The following is a 23,098-nucleotide window of genomic DNA, read 5'->3' on the forward strand; positions in this document are numbered from 1 at the left end:
AAGGGGAAAATTAGTTTCACTTAGTATGACGACTCAACCACTCCCAGTCTCTATTCAAGCCTAAGTTAATTGTATCCAATTTGCAAATAAATTCCAATTCAGCAGTCTCTCGTTGGAGTCTGTTTTCGAAGTTTTTTTGTTGAAGGATATTCACTTTGAGATCAGAAATCGAGTGGGCAGAGAGATTGAAGTGTTTTCCGACTGGTTTATGAATGTTATAATTCATGACATCCGATGTGTCCATTTATTCTTTTACGTAGAGACTGTCCAGTTTGACCAATGTACATGGCAGAGGGGCATTGCTGGCACAAGATGGCATGTGTCACATTGGTAGATGTGCAGATGAACGAGCCTCTGATAGTGTGGCTGATGTGATTAGGCCCTCTGATGGTGTCCCCTGAATAGATATGTGGACACAGTTGGCAACAGGCTTTGTTGCAAGGATAGGTTCCTGGGTTAGTGGTTCTGTTGTGTGGTATGTGGTTGCTGGTGAGTATTTGGGGGAGCTGTCTGTAAGCAAGAACTGGCCTGTCTCCCAAGATTTGTGAGAGTGATGGGTTGTCCTTCAGGATAGGTTGTAGATCCTTGATAATGCGTTGGAGAGGCTTTAATTTGGGGCTGAAGGTGACTGCTAGTGGCGTTCTGTTATTTTCTTTGTTGGGCCTGTCCTGTAGTAGGTGACTTCTGGGTACTCTTCTGGCTCTGTCAATCTGTTTCTTCACTTCAGCAGGTCGATATTGTAGTTGTAAGAATGCTTGATAGAGATCTTGTAGGCGTTTGTCTCTGTCTGAGGGGTTGGAGCAAATGTGGTTGTATCGTAGAGCTTGGCTGTAGACAATGGATCATGTGGTGTGGTCTGGGTGAAAGCTGGAGGCATGTAGGTAGGAATAGCGGTCAGTAGGTTTCCGGTATAGGGTGATGTTTATGTGACCATCGCTTATTAGCACTGTAGTGTCCAGGAAGCGGATCTCTTGTGTGGACTGGTCCAGGCTGAGGTTGATGGTGGGACGGAAATTGTTGAAATCATGGTGGAATTCCTCAAGGGCTTCTTTTCCGTGGGTCCAGATGATGATGATGTCATCAATATAGCGCAAGTAGAGTAGGGGCGTTAAGGGACGAGAGCTGAGGAAGCGTTGTTTTAAGTCAGTCATAAAAATGTTGAGATACTGTGGGGCCATGCGGGTACCCATAGCAGTGCTGCTGATTTGAAGGTATACATTGTCCCCAAATGTGAAATAGTTATGGCTGAGGACAAAGTTACTAAATTCAGCCACCAGGTTTGCTGTGACATTGTTGGGGAGAGAGTGTTCCTGATGGCTTGTAGTCCATCGTTGTGTGGAATGTTGGTGTAGAGGGCTTCTACATCCATAGTGGCCAGGATGGTGTTTTCAGGAAGATCACTGATGGATTGTAGTTTCCTCAGGAAGTCAGTCGCGTCTCGAAGGTAGCTGGGAGTGCTGGTAGCGTAGGGCTTGAGGAGGGAGTCTACATAGCCAGACAATCCTGCTGTCAGGGTGCCAATGCCTGAGATGATGTGGCGGCCAGGATTTCCAGGTTTATGGATCTTGGGTAGCAGATAGAATACCCCAGGTCGGGGCTCCAGGGGTGTGTTTGTGCGGATTTGTTCTTGTGCTTTTTCAGGGAGTTTCTTGAGCAAATACTATAGTTTCTTTTGGTAACCCTCAGTGGGATCAGAGGGTAATGGCCTGTAGAAAGTGGTGTTGGAGAACTGCCGAGCAGCCTCTTGTTCATATTCCGACCTATTCATGACGACAACAGCTCCTCCTTTGTCAGCCTTTTTTGATTATGATGTCAGAGTAGTTTCTGAGGCTGTGGATGGCATTGTGTTCCGCATGGCTGAGGTTATGGGGCAAGTGATGCTGCTTTTCCATAATCTCAGCCCGTGCACGTCGGCGGAAGCACTCTATGTAGAAGTCCAGTCTGCTGTTTCGACCTTCAGGAGGAGTCCACCTAGAATCCTTCTTTTTGTAGTGTTGGTTGGAAGCTCTCTGTGGATTAGTATGTTCAGAAGTGTGTTGGACATATTCCTTGAGTCAGAGATGTCAAATAGGATTCTAGGTCACCACAGAACTGTATCATGTTCGTGGGGGCAGAGGGGCAGAAGGAGAGGCCCCGAGATAGGACAGATTCTTCTGCTGGGTTAAGAGTATAGTTGGATAGATTAACAATATTGCTCGGTGGGTTAAGGGAACCATTGCTGTGGCCCCTTGTGGCATGTAGTAGTTTAGATAATTTAGTGTCCTTTTTCTTTGTAGAGAAGCAAAGTGTGTGTTGTAAATGGCTTGTTTAGTTTTAGTAAAGTCCAGCCACGAGGAAGTTTGTGTCGAAGGTTGTTTTTTATGGGAGTATGCAGTTTTGAGAGCTCATTCTTAATATTTCCCTATTTGCTGTAGAGGATGTTGATCAGGTGGTTCTGCAGTTTCTTTGAGAGCATGTGACAAGCTGTCAGCATAGTCTGTGTAGTATGTAGATTGTAATGGATTTTTTACCTTCAGTCCTTTTGGTATGATGTCCACCTGTTTGCATTTGGAAAGGAGGAGGATGTCTGTCTGTATCTGTACAAGTTTTTTCATGAAGTTGATAGTTTGAACTATTGGTACTGTTTTGGCGGTCACATTCCTAGCAAACAGGCTGAAACCATTAATCAGCACTCAAAAGTCGTATACACTTCCGTTGCTCTGCTCCCTCCCTTAATAGACAATGGGAAATTTTTCTGCTGGTGGTATTTTTTTAAAATGTTAATTAGGTTTAATGCTAATCTTTAGTTCATCAGACTATCCACACCTGCAAACCTCAGAGCCCAGGAAGCATAGATGTGAGGGTCTTTTTTTGCCAATTACCTGCCCTTATCTCAGTATTAATTTAATCTGCATTGTGCCTCCCACTCTCCGAACATGTTGAAGTCCAGCTAGGAGTTTCTCATAATCTTGTATGCTTTGTATTTTTCACTTACAAACAGTTTAAAGATAACAGACTTCATCAAATTGCTTGTCCACTTCCTCCTTCAAGAGGCACGTAAGCCTGTTTAATAGCACAGGCCTCAAATACACATGCCCCAAAATGCCCTGCCAATTAACTATTTTCCACTTTGAACAACGGCCATTCACTATAATTATTATTTAACCATCTTTAAATTCAGTTCTCACCCCTGTGGTTGTAGAGTTTCCTTAATAATCTTAATAGAAGATAAAGCAGGGGCAGACACAGAGGGGAAGTAACAGTTTCCCATAAAGTCCCATGGTTGACCTCAAATCCATTATGCCTTCCAAAGGAAAACTGCTGCTTTCCCTGCAGCCTAGCTGTGTGTTCATTAGCACTTGAGAGGTGGCAGGGTTCCTTTTAATTAACTTTTACTTACAAAAACTGAATTAGTAGCTATTTTGCAGATGTCAGTTTTCCCCAATGGTGAGGCAGAACAAAAGAGAGAAAGGGTAGCATTAAAATTTGAAACAAATTCAGTATTTTTGTCTACCACTCCCATGAAGACAACAACTGACCCAACAGTTTTCAACTCATTTATCACAGCTGCAGAACGGAGGTTCATGCTGTTCAATGTATAAGGAGGCTTTAACAGCACTGATATTACTTGAAGAAATTTGTTTGCGCAGAATAAAAGGGAGGAACCAAAGATTTACCCTGAAGTTTTGTTAAGAGGTTTCCTGGCTAGATTTTTATTTTAGAAAGAATCTTATCGAATCATCATTCCATTGCAGCAGTAGAGGGCATTATTACGGCCTGAAATAACTGAGTAATTATACCTAATATGTGCATAAATTGAGGCAGCTACAGGTCTGCACCAGCACTGACATGACAGTGTAGCGTTCTGCAGATGTGGCCTGGACTCCCTAACTAGCTGCAATAACTTCTGTCTTCTGAATCAGAGTTTGATGATCTGGCCAACCTGCAATGAACTCTGTACATACGGTGCACAGTCACATGAGCCCTGGCTTAGTCCAACCAAATCATGAGTTGGCTGTTTACAAGTAGCTGTAAAGCTATAATCATTGGTGTGCCTCTTCAAAACAAATACTACATAAAGAAAAAACAAACTTCCTGCATAGTACTTTATAAAATTTTGCATGGACTTTAGTTAAGAGATTGTTTAATTTACACCTACTGTGCATTGGATTGCTTCATAAACCTCTTAATACATCATTCAGATGTTCAATTGCTGCATAACCAAACCTGTAAAATGATGAGATCACATGGTAAAGAGAGCAAGGACTTATGAACTGCAGTTTAATTAGAATCTCCATTGAAGAACTGCTAAAAATGCCTGTTCTTTGAATGATTAATTATCTGCCCTCTGCGGTATGTCTATACTGCAATCAGGGGTGTGATGGTAACAAGTGTAGATATACTGGAGATAGCTTTAATCTAGCTAGCTCAGGTACCAACAGTGGGAAGCCCACAGGAGCACAGCCTTCAGCATGGGAGAGATAGCTGCCAAGTACATACTCCAGATCCCGGGTGGGTTTATACAGCTAGTGGTGAAGTCTACATTGCCACAGCTGTCTACACATGCTGTAATCACATCCTGCTGTGGTGTAAACACACACAGTGATGAAATGTGGACACTTGAGTCTTAGAAACCTTTAATTTAATTTCTGACCTTTAATTAGTAAAAGAGCAACGAAAACACAGCCCATGGTCTCTCTCATCTTTCACATACAGGTTTGTCTCTCAGACACTGCGGAGAACCACATGCTGGGAACTAACTCGATCCAAGTGGAAGGCTGCTTGGATTATAGCAGGTTATTGCATGCTTGCAACTTTAGCAGATTGTGGGATATGCCTTCATACTGAATGGGTAGCTGCAATTTGCTCCATTTTATGAAAAATAGGTATGTCACTCATTCTCCTGGCAAACTGCTACTGTGGTCTTCAGTTGGGGAAAGTTTGGATTGCCCTGAACTAAAGTATTATTAAAGAGTTATTATTCAGAATTGCAGGTATTGTCCCTTAGAAATGTGTGAGCATGTCATGAATAACTGTTCCTGGGTTCCTTTTACTTAGAACTCTTAATTCAAAAATTCCAGAAAAACAAGTTATACTAAAATGTGAGGTGGAGATCATATTTAAAAATAAAAAGGTACAAAAGGGACTTTGTGGATAGCTGAGTAAGCAGTGTACGTATAGGTGTGTTAAGGTGGAATGAAGAATGACTTTATTGCATAGATCCTCCTGGTTTACAAGGAAGAATAGGGCCCCATAATTATCTTCTCTCAATCAGAGGTAAAACTGAGTGGAGACTGACACTCCTCAAATAATCCCATCAAGTTCTAGACAATTTTTGTTTTTAAATTTGCAGTCTTCCAGTTGTGAAGATAGCCTGAATGTAAAGCGATGCAGCGCTTCCTGAGTGAGTCTGCAAACAAGAACAATAGTTTTGAGGCCCCGACACCACGACAAATATAACTGTCAGGGGACACAGTTACAATATACTCCCATTTTGTAAAAAACTTTGCCTAGTTATGGAACACAGTTAAGGTCCTGTCTACACCACAAAAAAGAACTGTGTTATAACTGGGCTCTCTGACATGGTTGTATTGTAGTGCAGACAAGCTCTAAGAGATTCAACCTACCCCTATTTATCTCAATGGGGTGTTGATTCTGTAACCTACTGCAGTGAATTTCAGTGTCAATACTGTCAGGTATTTCACTGCTGATCATTTTACAAAAACACCAGCTACTCTGAAAGCAAAGACATAGTTTGGGATCTAGACTACAATACCCACCACTCATCTGATTTTTACTGTGAAAGACAAATCTCAAACAAGAGACATAAGAAAATAGTGTAGTAAGACCTTAAAATCACTTGGGAGCCATTTCTATAGCAGAAATGCTTTTTCTATAGTATTAATTTCCTACTTTAGAATTTCTAAAAAAATAATTTAAAACAACAAAAGATTACAAAAGTGATCCACAGGGCAGACTCTAGATCATCAGCAAAGTTCTGAGGCATTCAGTCTTGCAATAAGTGCTGATATCATACCTTAAGAAAAACACTTGCTTTCTTGAAAGTGAAGTTTATTAAATCAAGTTCACACCTTTTTGAAATTTACATAGGTAGAGTCATTCACTCTTAGGCAAGATCTCCCATCTTCTATTCTCCATCTTCTACAAGCACACTGGTCCTACTCCGTTCTTAAAGGAACAGCTCCCATTAACCAAGATACAAATGATAAAAATACAATAAAAATAATATTGAAACATCCAAATTCACTTCTAAATTCAATGCTTTGCAATATAAAATCACTTCAGTAATTACAATTATTCCAAATCCTCACACTAACTTAAGAGTGGGTCGGATACATATGTATTAAAATAAAATAAAACCCCTAAAACTAAGTTAAAAGAACATCAGTGTTGCAAAGTAAAGCACTCAAATGTTAAATGCCAAAAGTAAGGTACCTGTCCAACTTCAATTCTGCCCCCTTACGTTACAACACACTAAAAGTAAGGTACCTGTCCAACTTCAATTCTGCCCCCTTACGTTACGACACACTAATTATATGATCACATACTATTTTTCCACACATGGGTAATCAGAAGAGTCTGAACCCAGGGCCTTCAGATCAACAGCACAGAACTCTTCCACTTGAGGTAAAAAACTAAGGCTATGTCTAAACTACAGAGCCTATGCCAACATATTCCCCTACTGCAGATTCAGCATATGTCAACAGAAGGAGTTTTTCTGCCAGTGCAGGAGCACAATCTCCCCAAACGTGTTAGACATGCTGTCAAAAGCCTTTCTCCTGGCATAACTACATCTACAGTGTGGATTTTGTCAACATAGCTGTTTCTCTAGATGGTGTGGTTTATTCACACCCCTAACCAACATAGCAACGCCAGTATAAATCTTAAGCGTAGACCAGGCTTAACACCTATATGAAGCAGCCTCTAGATAGAGGACACAATACACACTTGGACAGTGGATTACACAATTATTCATTAGATAGCACTACACTGGTTACCAGGTGCCCTTGGATTCTCTTCCTAGTTGTGAGCAGTGTGATATAGTGGATGGATCAGTGATTTCAGACAGGATAGCCAAGTACATAGATATAGTACATTCACTCTGAAAGCCAGAGTGGATTTGACTTGGTCCATTGTACTAAAGAACTGTGTTATATGCCCAGCTATGCCTGAAGTGACCTTGTGCAACCTCTTTGTTTTTATTTTAAACATAAAGTAACTTAGGAATTGCCATACTGGATCAGAACAGTGGTTTACACTACACTCTCTCACGTAGTGGCCAACAGCAGCTGCTTCAGAGGAAGAAACTCTGCAGGGTAGGCAGTTTTGAAATAAGAAAGGGAGTACTTGTGGCACCTTCGAGACTAACCAATTTATTTGAGCATAAGCTTTCGTGAGCTACAGCTCACTTCATCGGATGCATACTGTGGAAACTGCAGAAGACATTATATACACAGAGACCATGAAACAATACCTCCTCCCACCCCACTCTCCTGCTGGTAATAGCTTATCTAAAGTGACCACTCTCCTTACAATGTGTATGAAAATCAAGGTGGGCCATTTCCAGCATAAATCCAAGTTTAACCAGAATGTCTGGGGAGGGTGGGGGAGGAAAAAACAAGGGGAAATAGGCTACCTTGCATAATGACTTAGCCACTCCCAGTCTCTATTTAAGCCTAAATTAATGGTATCCAACTTGCAGATGAATTCCAATTCAGCAGTTTCTCGCTGGAGTCTGGATTTGAAGTTTTTTTGTTTTAAGATAGCGACCTTCATGTCTGTAATTGCATGACCAGAGAGATTAAAGTGTTCTCCGACTGGTTTATGAATGTTATAATTCTTGACATCTGATTTGTGTCCATTTATTCTTTTACGTAGAGACTGTCCAGTTTGACCAATGTACATGGCAGAGGGGCATTGCTGGCACAAGATGGCATGTGTCACATTGGTAGATGTGCAGATGAACGAGCCTCTGATAGTGTGGCTGATGTGATTAGGCCCTCTGATGGTGTCCCCTGAATAGATATGTGGACACAGTTGGCAACGGGCTTTGTTGCAAAGATAGGTTCCTGGGTTAGTGGTTCTGTTGTGTGGTATGTGGTTGTTGGTGAGTATTTGCTTCAGGCTGGGGGGCTGTCTGTAGGCAAGGACTGGCCTGTCTCCCAAGATTTGTGAGAGTGTTGGGTCATCCTTCAGGATAGGTTGTAGATCCTTAATAATGCGTTGGAGGGGTTTTAGATGGGGGCTGAAGGTGACGGCTAGTGGCGTTCTGTTATTTTCTTTGTTAGGCCTGTCCTGTAGTAGGTGACTTCTGGGAACTCTTCTGGCTCTATCAATCTGTTTCTCATTTGCTCAAGAAACTTCCTGAAAAAGCACAAGAACAAATCCGCACAGACACACCCCTGGAACCCCGACCTGGGATATTCTATCTACTACCTAAGATCCATAAACCTGGAAATCCTGGACGCCACATCATCTCAGGCATTGGCACCCTGACAGCAGGATCGTCTGGCTATGTAGACTCCCTCCTCAGGCCCTACGCTACCAGCACTCCCAGCTACCTTTGAGACACCACTGACTTCCTGAGGAAACTACAATCCATCGGTGATCTTCTTGATAACACCATCCTGACCACTATGGATGTAGAAGCCCTCTACACCAACATTCCGCACAAAGATGGACTACAAGCTGTCAAGAACACTATCCCCGATAATGTCACGGCTAACCTGGTGGCTGAACTTTGTGACTTTGTCCTCACCCATAACTATTTCACATTTGGGGACAATGTATACCTTCAGATCAGCGGCACTGCTATGGGTACCCGCATGGCCCCACAGTATGCCAACTTTTTTATGGCTGATTTAGAACAACGCTTCCTCAGCTCTTGTCCCCTAACGCCCCTACTCTACTTGCGCTATATTGATGACATCTTCATCATCTGGACCCATGGAAAAGAAGCCCTTGAGGAATTCCACCATGATTTCAACAATTTCCATCCCACCATCAACCTCAGCCTGGACCAGTCCACACAAGAGATCCACTTCCCGGACACTACAGTGCTAATAAACGATGGTCACATAAACACCACCCTATACCGGAAACCTACTGACCGCTATTCCTACCTACATGCCTCCAGCTTTCACCCTGACCGCACCACACGATCCATCGTCTACAGCCAAGCTCTGCGATACAACCGCATTTGCTCCAACCCCTCAGACAGAGACAAACGCCTACAAGATCTCTATCAAGCATTCTTACAACTACAATACCCACCTGCGGAAGTGAAGAAACAGATTGATAGAGCCAGAAGAGTTCCCAGAAGTCACCTACTACAGGACAGGCCTAACAAAGAAAATAACAGAACGCCACTAGCCGTCACCTTCAGCCCCCAACTAAAACCCCTCCAACGCATTATTAAGGATCTACAACCTATCCTGAAGGATGACCCAACACTCTCACAAGTCTTGGGAGACAGGGCAGTCCTTACCTACAGACAGCCCCCCAGTCTGAAGCAAATACTCACCAACAACCACACACCACACAACAGAACCACTAACCTAGGAACCTATCCTTGCAACAAAGCCCGTTGCCAACTGTGCCCACATATCTATTCAGGGGACACCATCACAGGGCCTAATAACATCAGCCACACTATCAGAGGCTCGTTCACCTGCACATCCACCAATGTGATATATGCCATCATGTGCCAGCAATGCCCCTCTGCCATGTACATTGGTCAAACTGGACAGTCTCTACGTTAAAGAATAAATGGACACAAATCAGATGTCAAGAATTATAACATTCATAAACCAGTCAGAGAACACTTCAATCTCTCTGGTCACGCAATTACAGACATGAAGGTCGCTATCTTAAAACAAAAAAAAACTTCAAATCCAGATTCCAGCGAGAAACTGCTAAATTGGAATTCATTTGCAAATTGGATACTATTAATTTAGGCTTAAATAGAGACTGGGAGTGGCTATTTCCCCTTGTTTTTTCCTACCTCCCCACCCTCCCCAGACGTTCTGGTTATACTTGGATTTATGCTGGAAATGGCCCACCTTGATTATCATGCACATTGTAGGGAGAGTGGTCACTTGATTAACATGCACATTGTAATGTCTTCTGCAGTTTCCACAGTATGCATCTGATGAAGTGAGCTGTAGCTCACGAAAGCTTATGCTCAAATAAATTGGTTAGTCTCTAAGGTGCCACAAGTACTCCTTTTCTTTTTGCGAATACAGACTAACACGGCTGTTACTCTGAAACCTGAGTTTTGAAATAGCTTTTTCAAAGAGCAAGCTTCCTCCTACCCCCAAATAGCTGGAGGTTGTTTATGCCTGAAAGTTTAGGCCCCATAGCTCTTCAATAATTCTTGGATTTTTGTTTAAATGTTTACTAATAAAACAATGGACATTTTTGGCTTTGTTGGGTAGGAAAACAAGTCCTTGGTCAGTAACAAAGATGGTGAATTGCACAAATAAAACGGCACACTGTAGAAGATGAGAGCCCTGAAACCTTGGTCTCCTGGATCCCAGCTCAATGCACCTTCCCCATAGGCTAAAGGATATTCTATGGGTAATTATTTGAGTTAGTCTCTTCCCCTCATTTTCCCCTTTGTCTGAATAAACAGATTAAAAACTGACTGACAGGTATTAAAACCTAATTGTAAATGGGGAATCACCGAGTGGTTTCAGAGGGGTAGCTGTGTTAATCTGTATCAGCAAAAAGAACAAGGAGTACTTGTGGCACCTTAGAGATTAACAAATGTATTTGGGCATAAGCTTTTGTGGGCTAAAACCCACTTCAGATGCATGGAGTGGAAAATACAGTAGGAAGATTATATAACAAAGCTTATACACACATATACAGAGATCATGAAAAGATGGGGGGTTACCATACCAACTCCAACAAGACTAATCAATTAAGGTGGGCTATTAGCAGGAGAAAAAAAACTTTTGTAGTGATAATCAGGATGGCCCATTTCTTGACAAAAAGGTGTGAGTAACAGGAGGGGGAAAAATTAGCAATGGGAAATAATTTTTAGTTTGTGTAATGACCCATCTGCTCCTAGTCTTTATTCAAGCCTAATTTGATGGTGTCCAGTTTGCAAATTAATCCCAGTTCTGAGTGGGTGTATTACTAATCTCACAGGGACTGGTTCCTAGCCCTACCCTATTACACATTTTTATCAATGACCTGGAAGAAAATTTTATCATTGACGATTTTATGTTTGCAGATGACACAAAGAATGGAGGTGTGGTAAATAATGAGGAGGACAGGTCACTGATAACAGAGCAATCTGGATCATTTGGTTAGCTGAGCACAAGCAAACAGTATGCCTTTTAATATGAATGAAGTAAATTTATACCCTATAGGAACAAAGAATGTAGTCCATACTTGCATGATGGGGGTTTCTATTCTGGGAAGCAGTGACTCTGAAAAAGCCTTTGGAGTCATAGTGGATAATCATAGAATAGGAAAGGCCCCGAGAGGTCATCTAGTCCAGTTCCCTGCACTCAAAGCAGGACTAAATATTATCTAGATGATTGCTTCTCAAGCTATCTGATGTGGGCGACTGGCAGCTGATGGCTCACGGACTGGCACCAGTCCGCGGGCCACCACTTTGAGTAGCACTGATCTAGACCACCCCTGACAGCGGTTTGTCCAGCCTGCTCTTAAAAATCTCCAATGATGGAGATTCCACAACCTCCCTAGGCTATTTATTCCAGTGTTTAACCACTCTGATAGTTAGCAAAAACTTCCTATTGTCCAACCTAAACCATCCTTGCTGCAATTTAAGCCCATTGCTTCTTGTCCTATCCTCAGAGGTTAACAATTTTTTCTCCCTCCTCCTCGTAACAACCTTTTATGTACTTGAAAACAGTTATGTCCCCCCCCTCCCCTCAGTCTTCTCTTCTCCAGACTAAACAAACCCTATTTTTTCAATCTTCCCTCATAGGTCGTTTTCTAGACCTTTAATCATTTTTGTTGCTCTTCTCTGGATTTTCTCCAATTTGTCCACAACTTTCCTGAAATGTGGCACCCAGAACTGGACACAATACTCTAGTTGAGGCCTAATCAGTGCGGAGTAGAGTGGAAATATTACTTCTTGTGTCTTGCTTACAATTTTTCTGCTAATAAATCCAAGAACGATGTTTAATTTTTTTTGCAACAGCATTACACGGACTATTCATATTTAGCTTGTGATCCACTATGACCCCCAGATCCCTTTCCGCAGTACTCCTTCCAAGGCAGTCATTTCCCATTTTGTATGTGTGCAAGTTGAACATGACCTCCCAGTGCGACGCTGTCACCAAAAGGGCTAATGCAATCCTTGGATGCATAAACAGGGGAATCTGGCGTAGGAGTAGAGAGATCATTTTACCTCTGTATTTGGCACTGGTGTAACTACTGATGGAACACTGCACCTAGTTCTGGTGTCCACAGTTCCAGAAGGATGCTTATAAATTGAAGAGGTTTCAGAAAAGAGCCATAAGAACAATTAAAGTATTAGAAAACATGCCTTATAGTGATAGACTCAAGAAGCTCTATCTATTTAGTTTAACAAAGAGAAGGTTAAGGCGTGACATGATTAGTCTGTAATTACCTACATGGGGTACAATATTTAATAATAGGTTCTTCAGTCTAGCAGAGAAAGGTATAACACGATCCAATGCCTGGAAGTTGAAGCTAGAGAAACTGGAAATAAAGCACAAAGAAGCCACCATAACCATCACTGGCAATTTTAAAATCAAGATTGGATGTTTTTCTAAAAGATAAATTCTAATTCAAACAGGAATTATTTTGGGGAAGTTCTATGGCCTGTGTTATACAGGAAGTCAGAGAAGATTATCACAATGGTCCCTTCTGGCCTTTGAATATATGAATCCATGGAAGTGGGGGTAGCAGGGCTACCAAATGTGCGAGTGCCAGGCAATGTGTTATAATCTTTGGCAAACCAGCCAAGTGTCTTAGCATTTGACAGTTGTTTGATGGCCTGTGTGAAATGAGTCTGAAGTCTCAGACCAGGGGCCTTCGATCATATTCCAAAAATCACCATTGCATACAGCACCACTGTTAGAAGTTGCAGTAACATTCAAGGTCTCAGTCAGCATGAAGTCTGAACTGTCACCACATGTTCAGGTGAAGCACATTAACTCAGCAGTGAGGGATAAGCTCACATTTCCAGACCCAATGCTATATCTCTTCTGTGGATATTAGATTTCACTTTCCAGGATGATCAGTTTGGCACCTTTCTACGGCATTAAACTCCCTTCTCTTTCAAACTGCCCCACCCTCCCCAAACTGGTTGATGCACGTGCATGCGCACACACAAAAACCCAATGAAATTAAACGTTAGTTGTGAAATTTTGATAGTGGTCTAACAGAGATTCCTCCCTTTCCCTAACACCTGCAGAAAAATGAGACTAGAAGTATAAGCAGCTGTATTAAAGGAAATCTACCTGAGCGCTCTGGATGAATAAAATAAAGCCCGCAGCTGAAACACAAACATTACATAGCAACATTATCATCTAGGCACCAGATGCAAAAATCTTTCTGTGATCATCAGAGACATCGCTGTCATGCACCAAAGGGAAAAAATGACCCTTTTCTTGTTTTGTTTTCAAGACAACTGAGAGACTCAGTGTTATTGTTCAGAGACCTAAAGCACATTTGACTGGCCTTGGAATGAGCAGCTCTACTCACTCAGCATATTAAAAGGTACCTTCCCTTAATAGTTTTAAATCATCAAGCAGGTGAAGGAGGATTTCATTGTTAGTTTAATGGAGATGTATTTTCATTCGTTTACCATAAGCATTTCAAAATTACAAGGTAGATGTTTGGATGATCACTTACTCCAGTTTATGGCCCAAGGCCACCAACGTATGTTTCCGGCATGGATACATGTGCCAAATATATGGATGTAACTTTGTACATGGTACCAACATTACCAGTTTCAAAAGGCAACATCATACCAGCTACAGCACTTAAAAGGTGTCATTAGTTCTGACACAGCTTTTTTTTGTTCAAATATTTTATTAAATTGAAGTCATGAAAAGGATGGTCAGATATGTAGACAGTGTAAAGTGGAGAAAGAGGGAATGTGAATAAGGGTGTGCGTGTGGCTTTCCAGACATACTAGTTATACATGAGTCCAGTTTTCAGCCAGAAGGCCCAGTCAAAAAGGGACCCTGGTGACTCCGGTCAGCACAGCTGACTGGGCCATTAAAAGTCCGGTGGGCCAGAGTGCGGCTGGCATGTCCCTCAGGTTCCTAGGCACAAAGGCTGCCAGGGGCGCTCTGCACACTGCCCCCATTCTTAGGCCAGACACCACCCTGAGCACCAGCTCTGTAGCTCCCATTGGCTGGGAACCATGGCTAATGGGAGCTGCGGGGTCGGCACCTGCGGGCAGGGGCAGCACACAGAGGCCCCAGCCCCTCTGCCTAGGAGCTGGAGGGATATACCGGCCACTTCTGGGAGCTAGCTGAGGTAAGCGCCGTCTGGAGCCTGCACCGCCCCCCCCTTGACCCAGCCCTGAGCTCCCTCCCGCACTCCGAACCCCTCAGCCCTACCCGAGAGCCTGCACTCCCAGCCAGAGCCCATACCCCCTCCCAAATCCAACCCTCTGCCCCAGTCTGGAGCCCCCTCCCACATTCCAAACTCCTCAGCCCCAATCCCCAGCCCGAAACCCCCTCCTGAACCCCAAACCCCTCATCTCTGGCCCCACCCCGGAGCCCGGACCTCGGGCCGGAACCCTCACCCCCCATCTCAACCCCCGCCCCATCCTAGTGAAAATGAGTGAGCGAGCAAGGGTTGGGGAGATGGAGGGATGGGGGAGGGAGTGAGCGGCGTCAGGTCCTCGGAGAAGGGGCAGGGTGTTCAGTTTTGTGCAATTAGAAAGTTGGCAAGCCTACAAGACATGCACAGACTTGGTGGTTTAGGGGAATTATAAAGCTATATATGAATAGTTATGTGCCCATTTTATCTGGTTTCTTTAAAGATACAGCTGGAGCCTAAGAAGCACTTCTGGAAAGCTGATTGATAATCAGTACAAAAAACTTGATTAGACAGACTTCTATAAGCGCTTCAGATCTGTAAATTCTTCTGAAAGGAGTTTATTTGTACAGTAAGCCCCCAGTATGTTATCAGTAGCTTCCTCTTCCTTGGCCATTAATAAGCAAATGAAACAGGCAATTCACCAAACTTAAAAAAAGGTGTATTATTATTTGTATTGGGGTAGTGCCTAGGAGCCCCAGTCATGGAGCAGGACCCCATCATGCAAGGTGCTGTACAAGCACAGAGCAAAAAGACAGTTCACGCCCAAAGAGCTTACAATCTCAGGCCTTATCTACACTCGTGGTGGTGGGTAGGGTATGTATACCTATACCCTGCAGTGGAAGGCTCTGCCAGTGGGACACTACACTGCTTAAAATAGCAGTGTAGACATGGGAGGCATCACTTGGGGCGGATAGCACTGTGTAGGGTATATAGGGTTCAGGTGTATGTCTACTCAACTCCCCTGAGCAGAGCCTCCCCATCTAAACTGCTATTTATACCTGTGGTAGCTGGCCATGCAGTGTCAGCACTCAATACGTCACTGTAAGTACGTATACATTGCGTGCCTGATACAAATGCCACACAATACACATTAGAAGTATGGATTCCTGGATTAAGCAACCTTCTCTGAACTCTAACTGAAAGGATGCATTTTCAGGACGTCATAACCTACAACTGAGCTCACTTATATGTTTCAGAAGTAAAACAAATAATAAACTTGTGAATCCAGACATTATGACAATCAGACCTTCCAGCAAAATACTAGTTCTGAAATAAAAGTAACACAATTGTTGTTGTAACTTAAAACCCTTTCAGGGCTTGCATTCTATCCAAAGGAATGGCTGGGCAATTTGGGAATTTAAGTACTAAATTAAAAGCAACTTCAAAAGGGACGCTTCAGGGGGCATACAGGAGTCACCTTGCTTAATGTTCACCATTTTCTAAGGCTACTTAGGAGAACGAAGACACAACGGTTCCGTACTTAGCGGAAAGAAGAAACTGTGGTTCCAGTTTAAGATTCATTTTAGATATGTGCTGATACAGTAGGAAGGTGGGAAGTAGGAAGCTGACACCAATTCAAGTTCAGACTTCACTTTAGAGCAAACAGTGCCTAAGATTTAGCACCTGAGAAACTCCTAGCTAATACAAAATTGAGATTAGCTTCACAGAACCTGGGTACCAGGGCCACTACAACAAAAGACAGCATTGCAAACTCTTTGTTCAGATATAGTGTTTAAGTACAAACATCTCTTTAAAAGCAAGACGATTATATATTCAGTTCACCTTTAATTCTTATATTGTGTTTGAATACATTTTAGCTCAAACTGAAAATCCAGAGTTTAAAATAAAAAGTACTTCCCCCCCAGTTAAACATGCATTTCAGTTCACTTAGGTTTTGTTTCTATATCTTACTAGAACTAGCTTTGTTTAACTAACGGCCTGGGCACAAATACAGAAAACTTCAGACAAAGGAAACAGTCAAAGTCCAACAGAAGAAAAGAAAAATCAAAGAAGGAAAAGCTGTGTCTGAATGGTTCTGGGTTATAGTCCTACTTCCTGACATGAGAGTCTCCTGTGAAAAAACACAGCGTTCAGGGCTTCCAAGGAGCATATTATAGTAGCTGGATCATTAACTAGTCATTAAGAACATCAACAACAAATATACTAAAGAAAGGGGAAAAAAATCTTGACTGGCAAGAAACTGCAGAAGATAATCCAGCCAAGGTCACTGCAGTCTTCAGAAACAGCACATGCGATTCACAGGAAATTCTCAGTGAGGGACCAGAGGACAGAACCCATTTTTCTCATCCTTCTAACCAGCAATTAGATAGCTGGCAGTGTGCGAAGGGCAGAGAAAAGTATTAGCTAACACCAGTAACCTATCAGTCAATCACCGCCACCTGCTCTTTCTCCTAAAAGAGAGATTCCTACATGTATTTCTAGAGGAGGGCGGCATTAAAAGGTAAATTTAATAAATGGATTCAGATTAAATGAAATATAAGAATAGAAACAGACTGGATGGACTTTGCGTGTTTCCAACATACTTTAGATTTTAAAAATTGCATGCTAAACATTTTCAGTGTGACTTTGCACTGAATGAGCAAACTCAAGGTCTATCAGACCTCTTTTCAAATTACAATAAGTAAGGACTCTCAAGGACACCAGTGAAAGGAAATAGTTACCTTTGAAGTCAACCCACTGAAACCCTAACAGAGAAAAGCTGTTTCATATTCTCCATTAAACATTTATTCTTTCCAAGGTGATTGTAACAATTACCATACAAGATCATATTCTAAACAAATCTAAATATTACTGAGAAGTCCTGAATGGTACACAAAAGTATTTTAAAAATATATAATATTACAAAACCCTTATTTACCTTGCTGAGTTTTTAAATGCATTGCTTCCTTAAAAACCCAGGGCCATGAGTAGGGTTGCCAACTTTCTAATCGCACAAAACCAAACACCCTAGCCTTACCCATTCCCCGAGGCCCTGTCCCCTTCCCTGTCCCTTCTCTGAGGCCCTGCCCCCCCACTCACTACATATCCCCCTCCCTCGGTGGCTCGCTCTCCCCCACCCTCACTCACTTTCACTGGGCTGGGAGTGCAGTCTCTGGGGTAGGGCCAGGGATGAGGGGTTCGGGGTGTGGGAAGGGGCTCTGGGCTGGGACAGGAGGATGGGAAACAGGGTGGGTGAGTGCTCTGGGATGGGGGGTACATGTTCTGGGATGGGGCCCAGGATGAGGGGTTTGGGGTGCAGGAGGGGGCTCTGGGTTTTGGTGGGGCTCAGGGCTGGGGCAGGGGATTGGAGCATGGGGTTATCTCTGGCAGCCCTCAGTCAGTGGCACGGGGGGGAGTGCTAAGGCAGGCTTCCTGCCTGTCCTGGCACTGAGGACTGCGCTGAGCCCTGGAAGTGGCCAGCAGCAGGTCCGGCTCCTAGGCGGCTCTGTGCGCTGCTCTTGACCGCAGGCACCCCACCCCCCCTCAAGCAGAGCCAATGCTCGGGGTGGGGACAGTGCACAGAGCCCCGTGGCCCCCACGTCTAGGAGCCAGACCTGCTGGCTGCTTCCAGAGCACAGCGCAGTGTCAGAACAGGTAGAGACTAGCCTGCCTTAGCCAGGCAGCACCAACAACTGGACTTTGAACAGCTCAGTCGGCTGTGCTCACTGGAGCCACCAGCATCCCTTTTTGACCGGGTGTTCCAGTCGAAAACCAGACACCTGTTCACCCTATTCATGAGTGACCTCCTGAGTCGGGAAGTGCTGTACGAGAGATCTCCACCACTGATTATAGAAATTAGAGATGGAAAAAACCTATTAGATTATTTTGCCCATCTCCTATTAAGATGACGACATTGACCTACTACGCACTGCAAAAATATCTCAGCAGCTGCACAAGCATGCTGGGCACATAGCTGATGAAACAGGGAGAGAACTGGGATTAAGCTGCACTAAGAGAATGGTGACAGAGAATTAATGGATAACTGAAAACCAAAGGAAGTCATACCTGGACTGATCAAGTGCCTTTTGTTTCTGCTTTAGTGAGCTTTGATATGGCCTTGCTTGGTACCAGGTAGGTGAAGGAGAACACAAACTTGGATGCCTGTGTTTCATATAACCAAGGATTCAGCCACCAACTCCTCCCCTTCCCACATGCACGGAGTTGTAAACTGTACTTTAGAAACACTAAAGGCCATTTTATGTCTTCAGAGAAACAATTATAAAGAGCTACTCTTGGAAAATATTTTTAACAATCTCTCATATATCACGCACCATGTACCAACTGCATCTGAACAAATTCACAGGTAAGCTGCCAAAATAAATCTTATACCACTGGAAGAGGACCACATGCACTTGTATCTATATGCCCCTCTGCCACACACACTTGTTTGTTTACATTTTACTGTGCTCAAAACTGGAATATAAGGGACCCCACTTTAGATATACTCTGATAGGCTTTTTACTCCAGCAAGTTGGGGAGTGGGAACTTGCCAGCTGCAACATCCTTCTGCCCCCCTCTGCTGGCTGATACAAGCAGCCGCGGATATGAACAGGGCCCGTTTTCACCCCACTGTTTCTGAGAGAAATAATGAAGGACAGGGAGGGAGGAGGAGAATGAGAAAACAAGAGAAGAGGAAAATGAGATAAAAATGGCAATCAATCCTGACAAAAAAGATATGGAATGAGATCTTATAGAAATGCTTTGGGATAAGGGCACACTTACCAAACATCGCTCTATGTGAACAAAGAGAAGACAAGAATCTGTATCTTGAAAAACTAGAAAGTGCTATTCAGACAAACCAAACACGGAAGCTGATACTACAGAGCCTTGTGTCTATTGCTTCTGAAACTCTCCCAACTGGTATAAGAAATGAAACTGGCTTCTTAGAATACCGAAGGGGGGGGGGGGAGAAAGTGTTCCTATCTGGAATATATACATGGGCTTGTTCAAATATACACACAGTTGAGCAAGTAACTACATACCTGTAAGGCCCTGACAGTTGTTGTGCTAGCGTTGACTGGCAATATACTATATTGTTGAGAAGCTCAAATCTGTGTGAGTTCTTTACCGTCTTCAAGAAAAATTAAAAACTATAAAACACACAGTTAAAAACTTGGACTTTTTAGGAGCCAACAAGCTATTTCATTCAAGAACAAGAAAATAACAGTCCATCCCCAAACAACCTAACCCTACTCTGATATTTAAATATTTGCCTGGCAGGCTCTCCTTTTTAATTGTGTGGCTGAATGGAAAAATCTGATACCCTCAAAATACGGTGACTGATATTTATCAAGTGATATTTGTTCGGCAAGAAAAAAAAGCAAAACCAAACCAAAAACCATGGCATCTAATTGCTTTATTTGCTTCCTGCATAAAAGAAAAGGAATTTTCACGTATTGAGGGAACCCCTTGAACAGGCAGAGAGAATTAGAATTGTGACGGGGCAAACTTAAAATTCCAGTCCAATTCGAAGATGCAGGATTGTTGCTACACCAACAGAATGTAAACCTTAAGAATCCTGGCAGAAGATGTTACGTGATGCAGGATATGGTGGCTACAAATGCTTGATAGATCTCTATAATAGTCAGCCACTATTATTAAAAAATATAAAAACAGCACCAAGGACTTTTTTCTTACCAAATATATTTTGATGGGAGATGCCCCATTTTTGGTTGTAGACGTCTCAGAAGTTACAATATTCAAATATACTTTTTTCTGCACTCTGTCATAAGGCATTCCATAACCTCTACAAAAACTAGAGTACAGCAAATTTCATACGTCTTTTGCAAGGCTGCCTTCCACATTAGCTGCTATAGTCTCTCTCATTATTCTGCAAGCCTACAACAACCTGTTTTAAAAAGACATTCATCTCATCAGAATATGAGCATTAGGGGAAAAAAAAATCAGCGGGTCTGTATAGGGAAGGTACATTGCAATTCATTTTATACCTTTATACTACAAGACCCTAATCTCTATCGGATAATGGGATTAGTAATAACTTTTTAAAAGTCAGATTTTTCTAGTAAATAAGATTTCAAAACAGAAGTCGTAATTAAATTGGTAGGCCAGTAATCCAGCTCATTTAAAAATATATCTATCATTAATATTGTGCTACACATAAATGAATATAGTATGAAAACATCCACTGACAAACTGCACTGATAGGTCACAACCACTCCTGACGGCATGCGGTACAGCTAGCAAAATATACTGTATGCTACGCAGTATGTACTACAGAGAACACTATGGCATACCTTTCAATCTTCTGGCATTTCCATTCTTTTGCTGCTCATCTTCTTCGTTAATGGTGAATAAACCAGGGGGATTTGTCCTTGCATTTGTCTTCTTCAGTCTCTCTTGTCGGATAGTAGTAGCTGCCCCAGGCATGTTGCTGCTACCACTTGCTTATTACAATATATATTTAAGAAACTGCAGCGCCTGTGTAGCAGCTAGCTGCAGACCTGCCTGTTCATTTGAGCACTTGTAATAGATCCCCTATGGATAAGCAGTATGTAAAGAGCTGACAAATACCAACATCCACTTGGCAGCTGAGGGCCTGCAATTTCACCCACCTTTGAGAAAAGCCCTAATTAAAGGCACATTGGTTTGGATGCCTCTCTTCGCTGCTTTAACCTGTTCTATCAGATCCCAGCCCACAGCTTCTCCTTTCTGCAGCAGCACCTCTTCCCAAGCTTCTTCCAGCTACTGCACACTAAAATATTCAGCACGCAACACAGGAGGAAAAAATACGATACGCCACCGTTAACAGTTGCCCTGACAACAGTGACATATCCTAATCAAAGGAAGTCTATGAATGTTGTCTCCTCAGCTGCAGAAAGCAGCCTGCCGGAATGCTTGCTCCTGCATGCTTAGTGCAAAGGGTTACAGCTCTTTACACTGTAACCACCTAGTCAACTGGGCTGCTCCTTGGCTCTGTGCAGGGCGGTAGGAGGATGGAGTTCTGCTTGCACAAGCAGATGAGTATTGAGCGAAGAGAAGCCTAAAAGGCTGCAGGCATGAGCCTGCATTTTGCCAGCTGTTCTGTTTATTAAAGTTTACAGTCCCCAGCCTAACCAAAACTCAAACGACATGAGTTTTTCACTTAACACCTTCACAAGTATTGCATACCTTTTGCAATAAAAGAGTACATACACCCAGGATTACTGGCAAGTGTTGAGTTATTCATGTTTGGAAAATGTAAGCTAGTGTACACATTTTTATTGTACAGACAATGTGAGCAAAGAAAAGGCTGCTTAAGCTGAATGTACAGTGAATATTCCCTATTGCAAATGTCAGTTTTACAGCAAAGAGATCATTAATGAACTACAATCACTTCTGCAGAAAGGCCAAATTACAATCAATTATAACCAGCTAAGTTTTCCCCATCATGATGGCAAAGTTAACATAGTGATTCTGGATTCTCATTCACCATCCACAATGGAGGACCTGCTCACACTTTTGCAATCTTCTAATTTTTTTAAACTGTTTTTGCACAGAATCCAATGATCGCTGTGATATGCAAATCCCTGAACAGCTGGTTTTGCAGGTAAGTTTAGCCTCCTTTAACACTTCCACCATTTCTCAACCTCAAGCTAAGAGCACAATTGCCACACCAAATACTATTAATTTTTAAATTTCAATCAGATCCTAAAAAATTATTTGTACTCTCAGAAGTTGCTAGGTGTTCTTTTCACATTCAATTTCAGAATCAGAAATTTCATACACCTGGTCTAAAATGTTCTCCCCCCCACCCCCAGCCATACGTAGATGGCAAATACACAGCAGCGTAAATATTAGAGGACAATACAGTAGCAATATGGAGCTCATATTGCCAATGCAGACAATATGAGATATGCAAGGGAAAGGGTGTCTCATCTATAGGTTGTGTGAAGAAACGGGCAGAGTTAAGGTTATTTGAGTTACCTTTAAACTGCACATCCAAATTGGTTGCCTGGAAATAGCATTATAATATACCTTGTCTGCCATTTTCCCTGACGATAGGGCCTTGGGAGGTCAGCAAGAGGTGACAGCTCTGTTCTCACACACATTAGTCATATCACTTAGCAGGGAAAAACTGGGGGATGATGAGGCATAGCATTAACTGAGCTCAGAAAGGGTAGTCATAAAGCATTCATGCTCTGTATCCAAGCAAGAGAAAAAGGTACCTAAGAGAAACAGTAAGGTAGTCACAAAAGCACAGGCTTTGAGCCAAGTCTACTATCTTGCTTGCCTGACCCCTGTATTTCCTCTTGACAAGGGCCCTTGCTCTTGGCAATATCCCAGCTTATCTGGGTGTACCATGCAAGTTAGAGAATGACGACATTTGAATAATCATAAGGTAGAAGGTGCTTTGTATTGAAAGGTGTTGGCCAAATGTAGAATTAAAAACAAAACAAAACACTGACACAAGTTGTTCCTACCTCAGCAATTTGCCTTCCAGCGTTTATTCAGGCTGCTACTTTGTATTGGAAAAGAGAAACTGGAAATAAGCTTCAGTTGCTGAAACCCTGTCCACGTACATGCTTACTACAACAAA

The 23,098-nt window shown here is 42.6% G+C and overlaps 1 protein-coding gene across 3 annotated transcripts in view; it reads right to left on the reverse strand.

The window, feature by feature from the left end:
- MAP7 (microtubule associated protein 7) overlaps nucleotides 1-23,098 on the reverse strand; it is a 200,056-nt gene that overhangs the window by 161,444 nt on the left and 15,514 nt on the right. The window contains exon 1 of one of the 3 annotated variants that reach the window (XM_084623487.1): nucleotides 20,817-20,967. The exons of 1 other annotated variant lie outside the window; for it this stretch is intronic. In XM_084623487.1, the coding sequence (XP_084479613.1) occupies nucleotides 20,817-20,949 (133 nt within the window). In that variant the 5' untranslated portion in view covers nucleotides 20,950-20,967. Of the gene's footprint in view, nucleotides 1-20,816; nucleotides 20,968-23,098 lie in introns of those variants that run through there. One more of the 3 variants, XM_084623485.1, reaches the window with a different exon arrangement.

The sequence above is a fragment of the Lepidochelys olivacea genome (assembly GCF_965140295.1).
Source record: "Lepidochelys olivacea isolate rLepOli2 genome assembly, chromosome: 3".
Lineage (NCBI taxonomy): Eukaryota > Metazoa > Chordata > Testudines > Cheloniidae > Lepidochelys > Lepidochelys olivacea.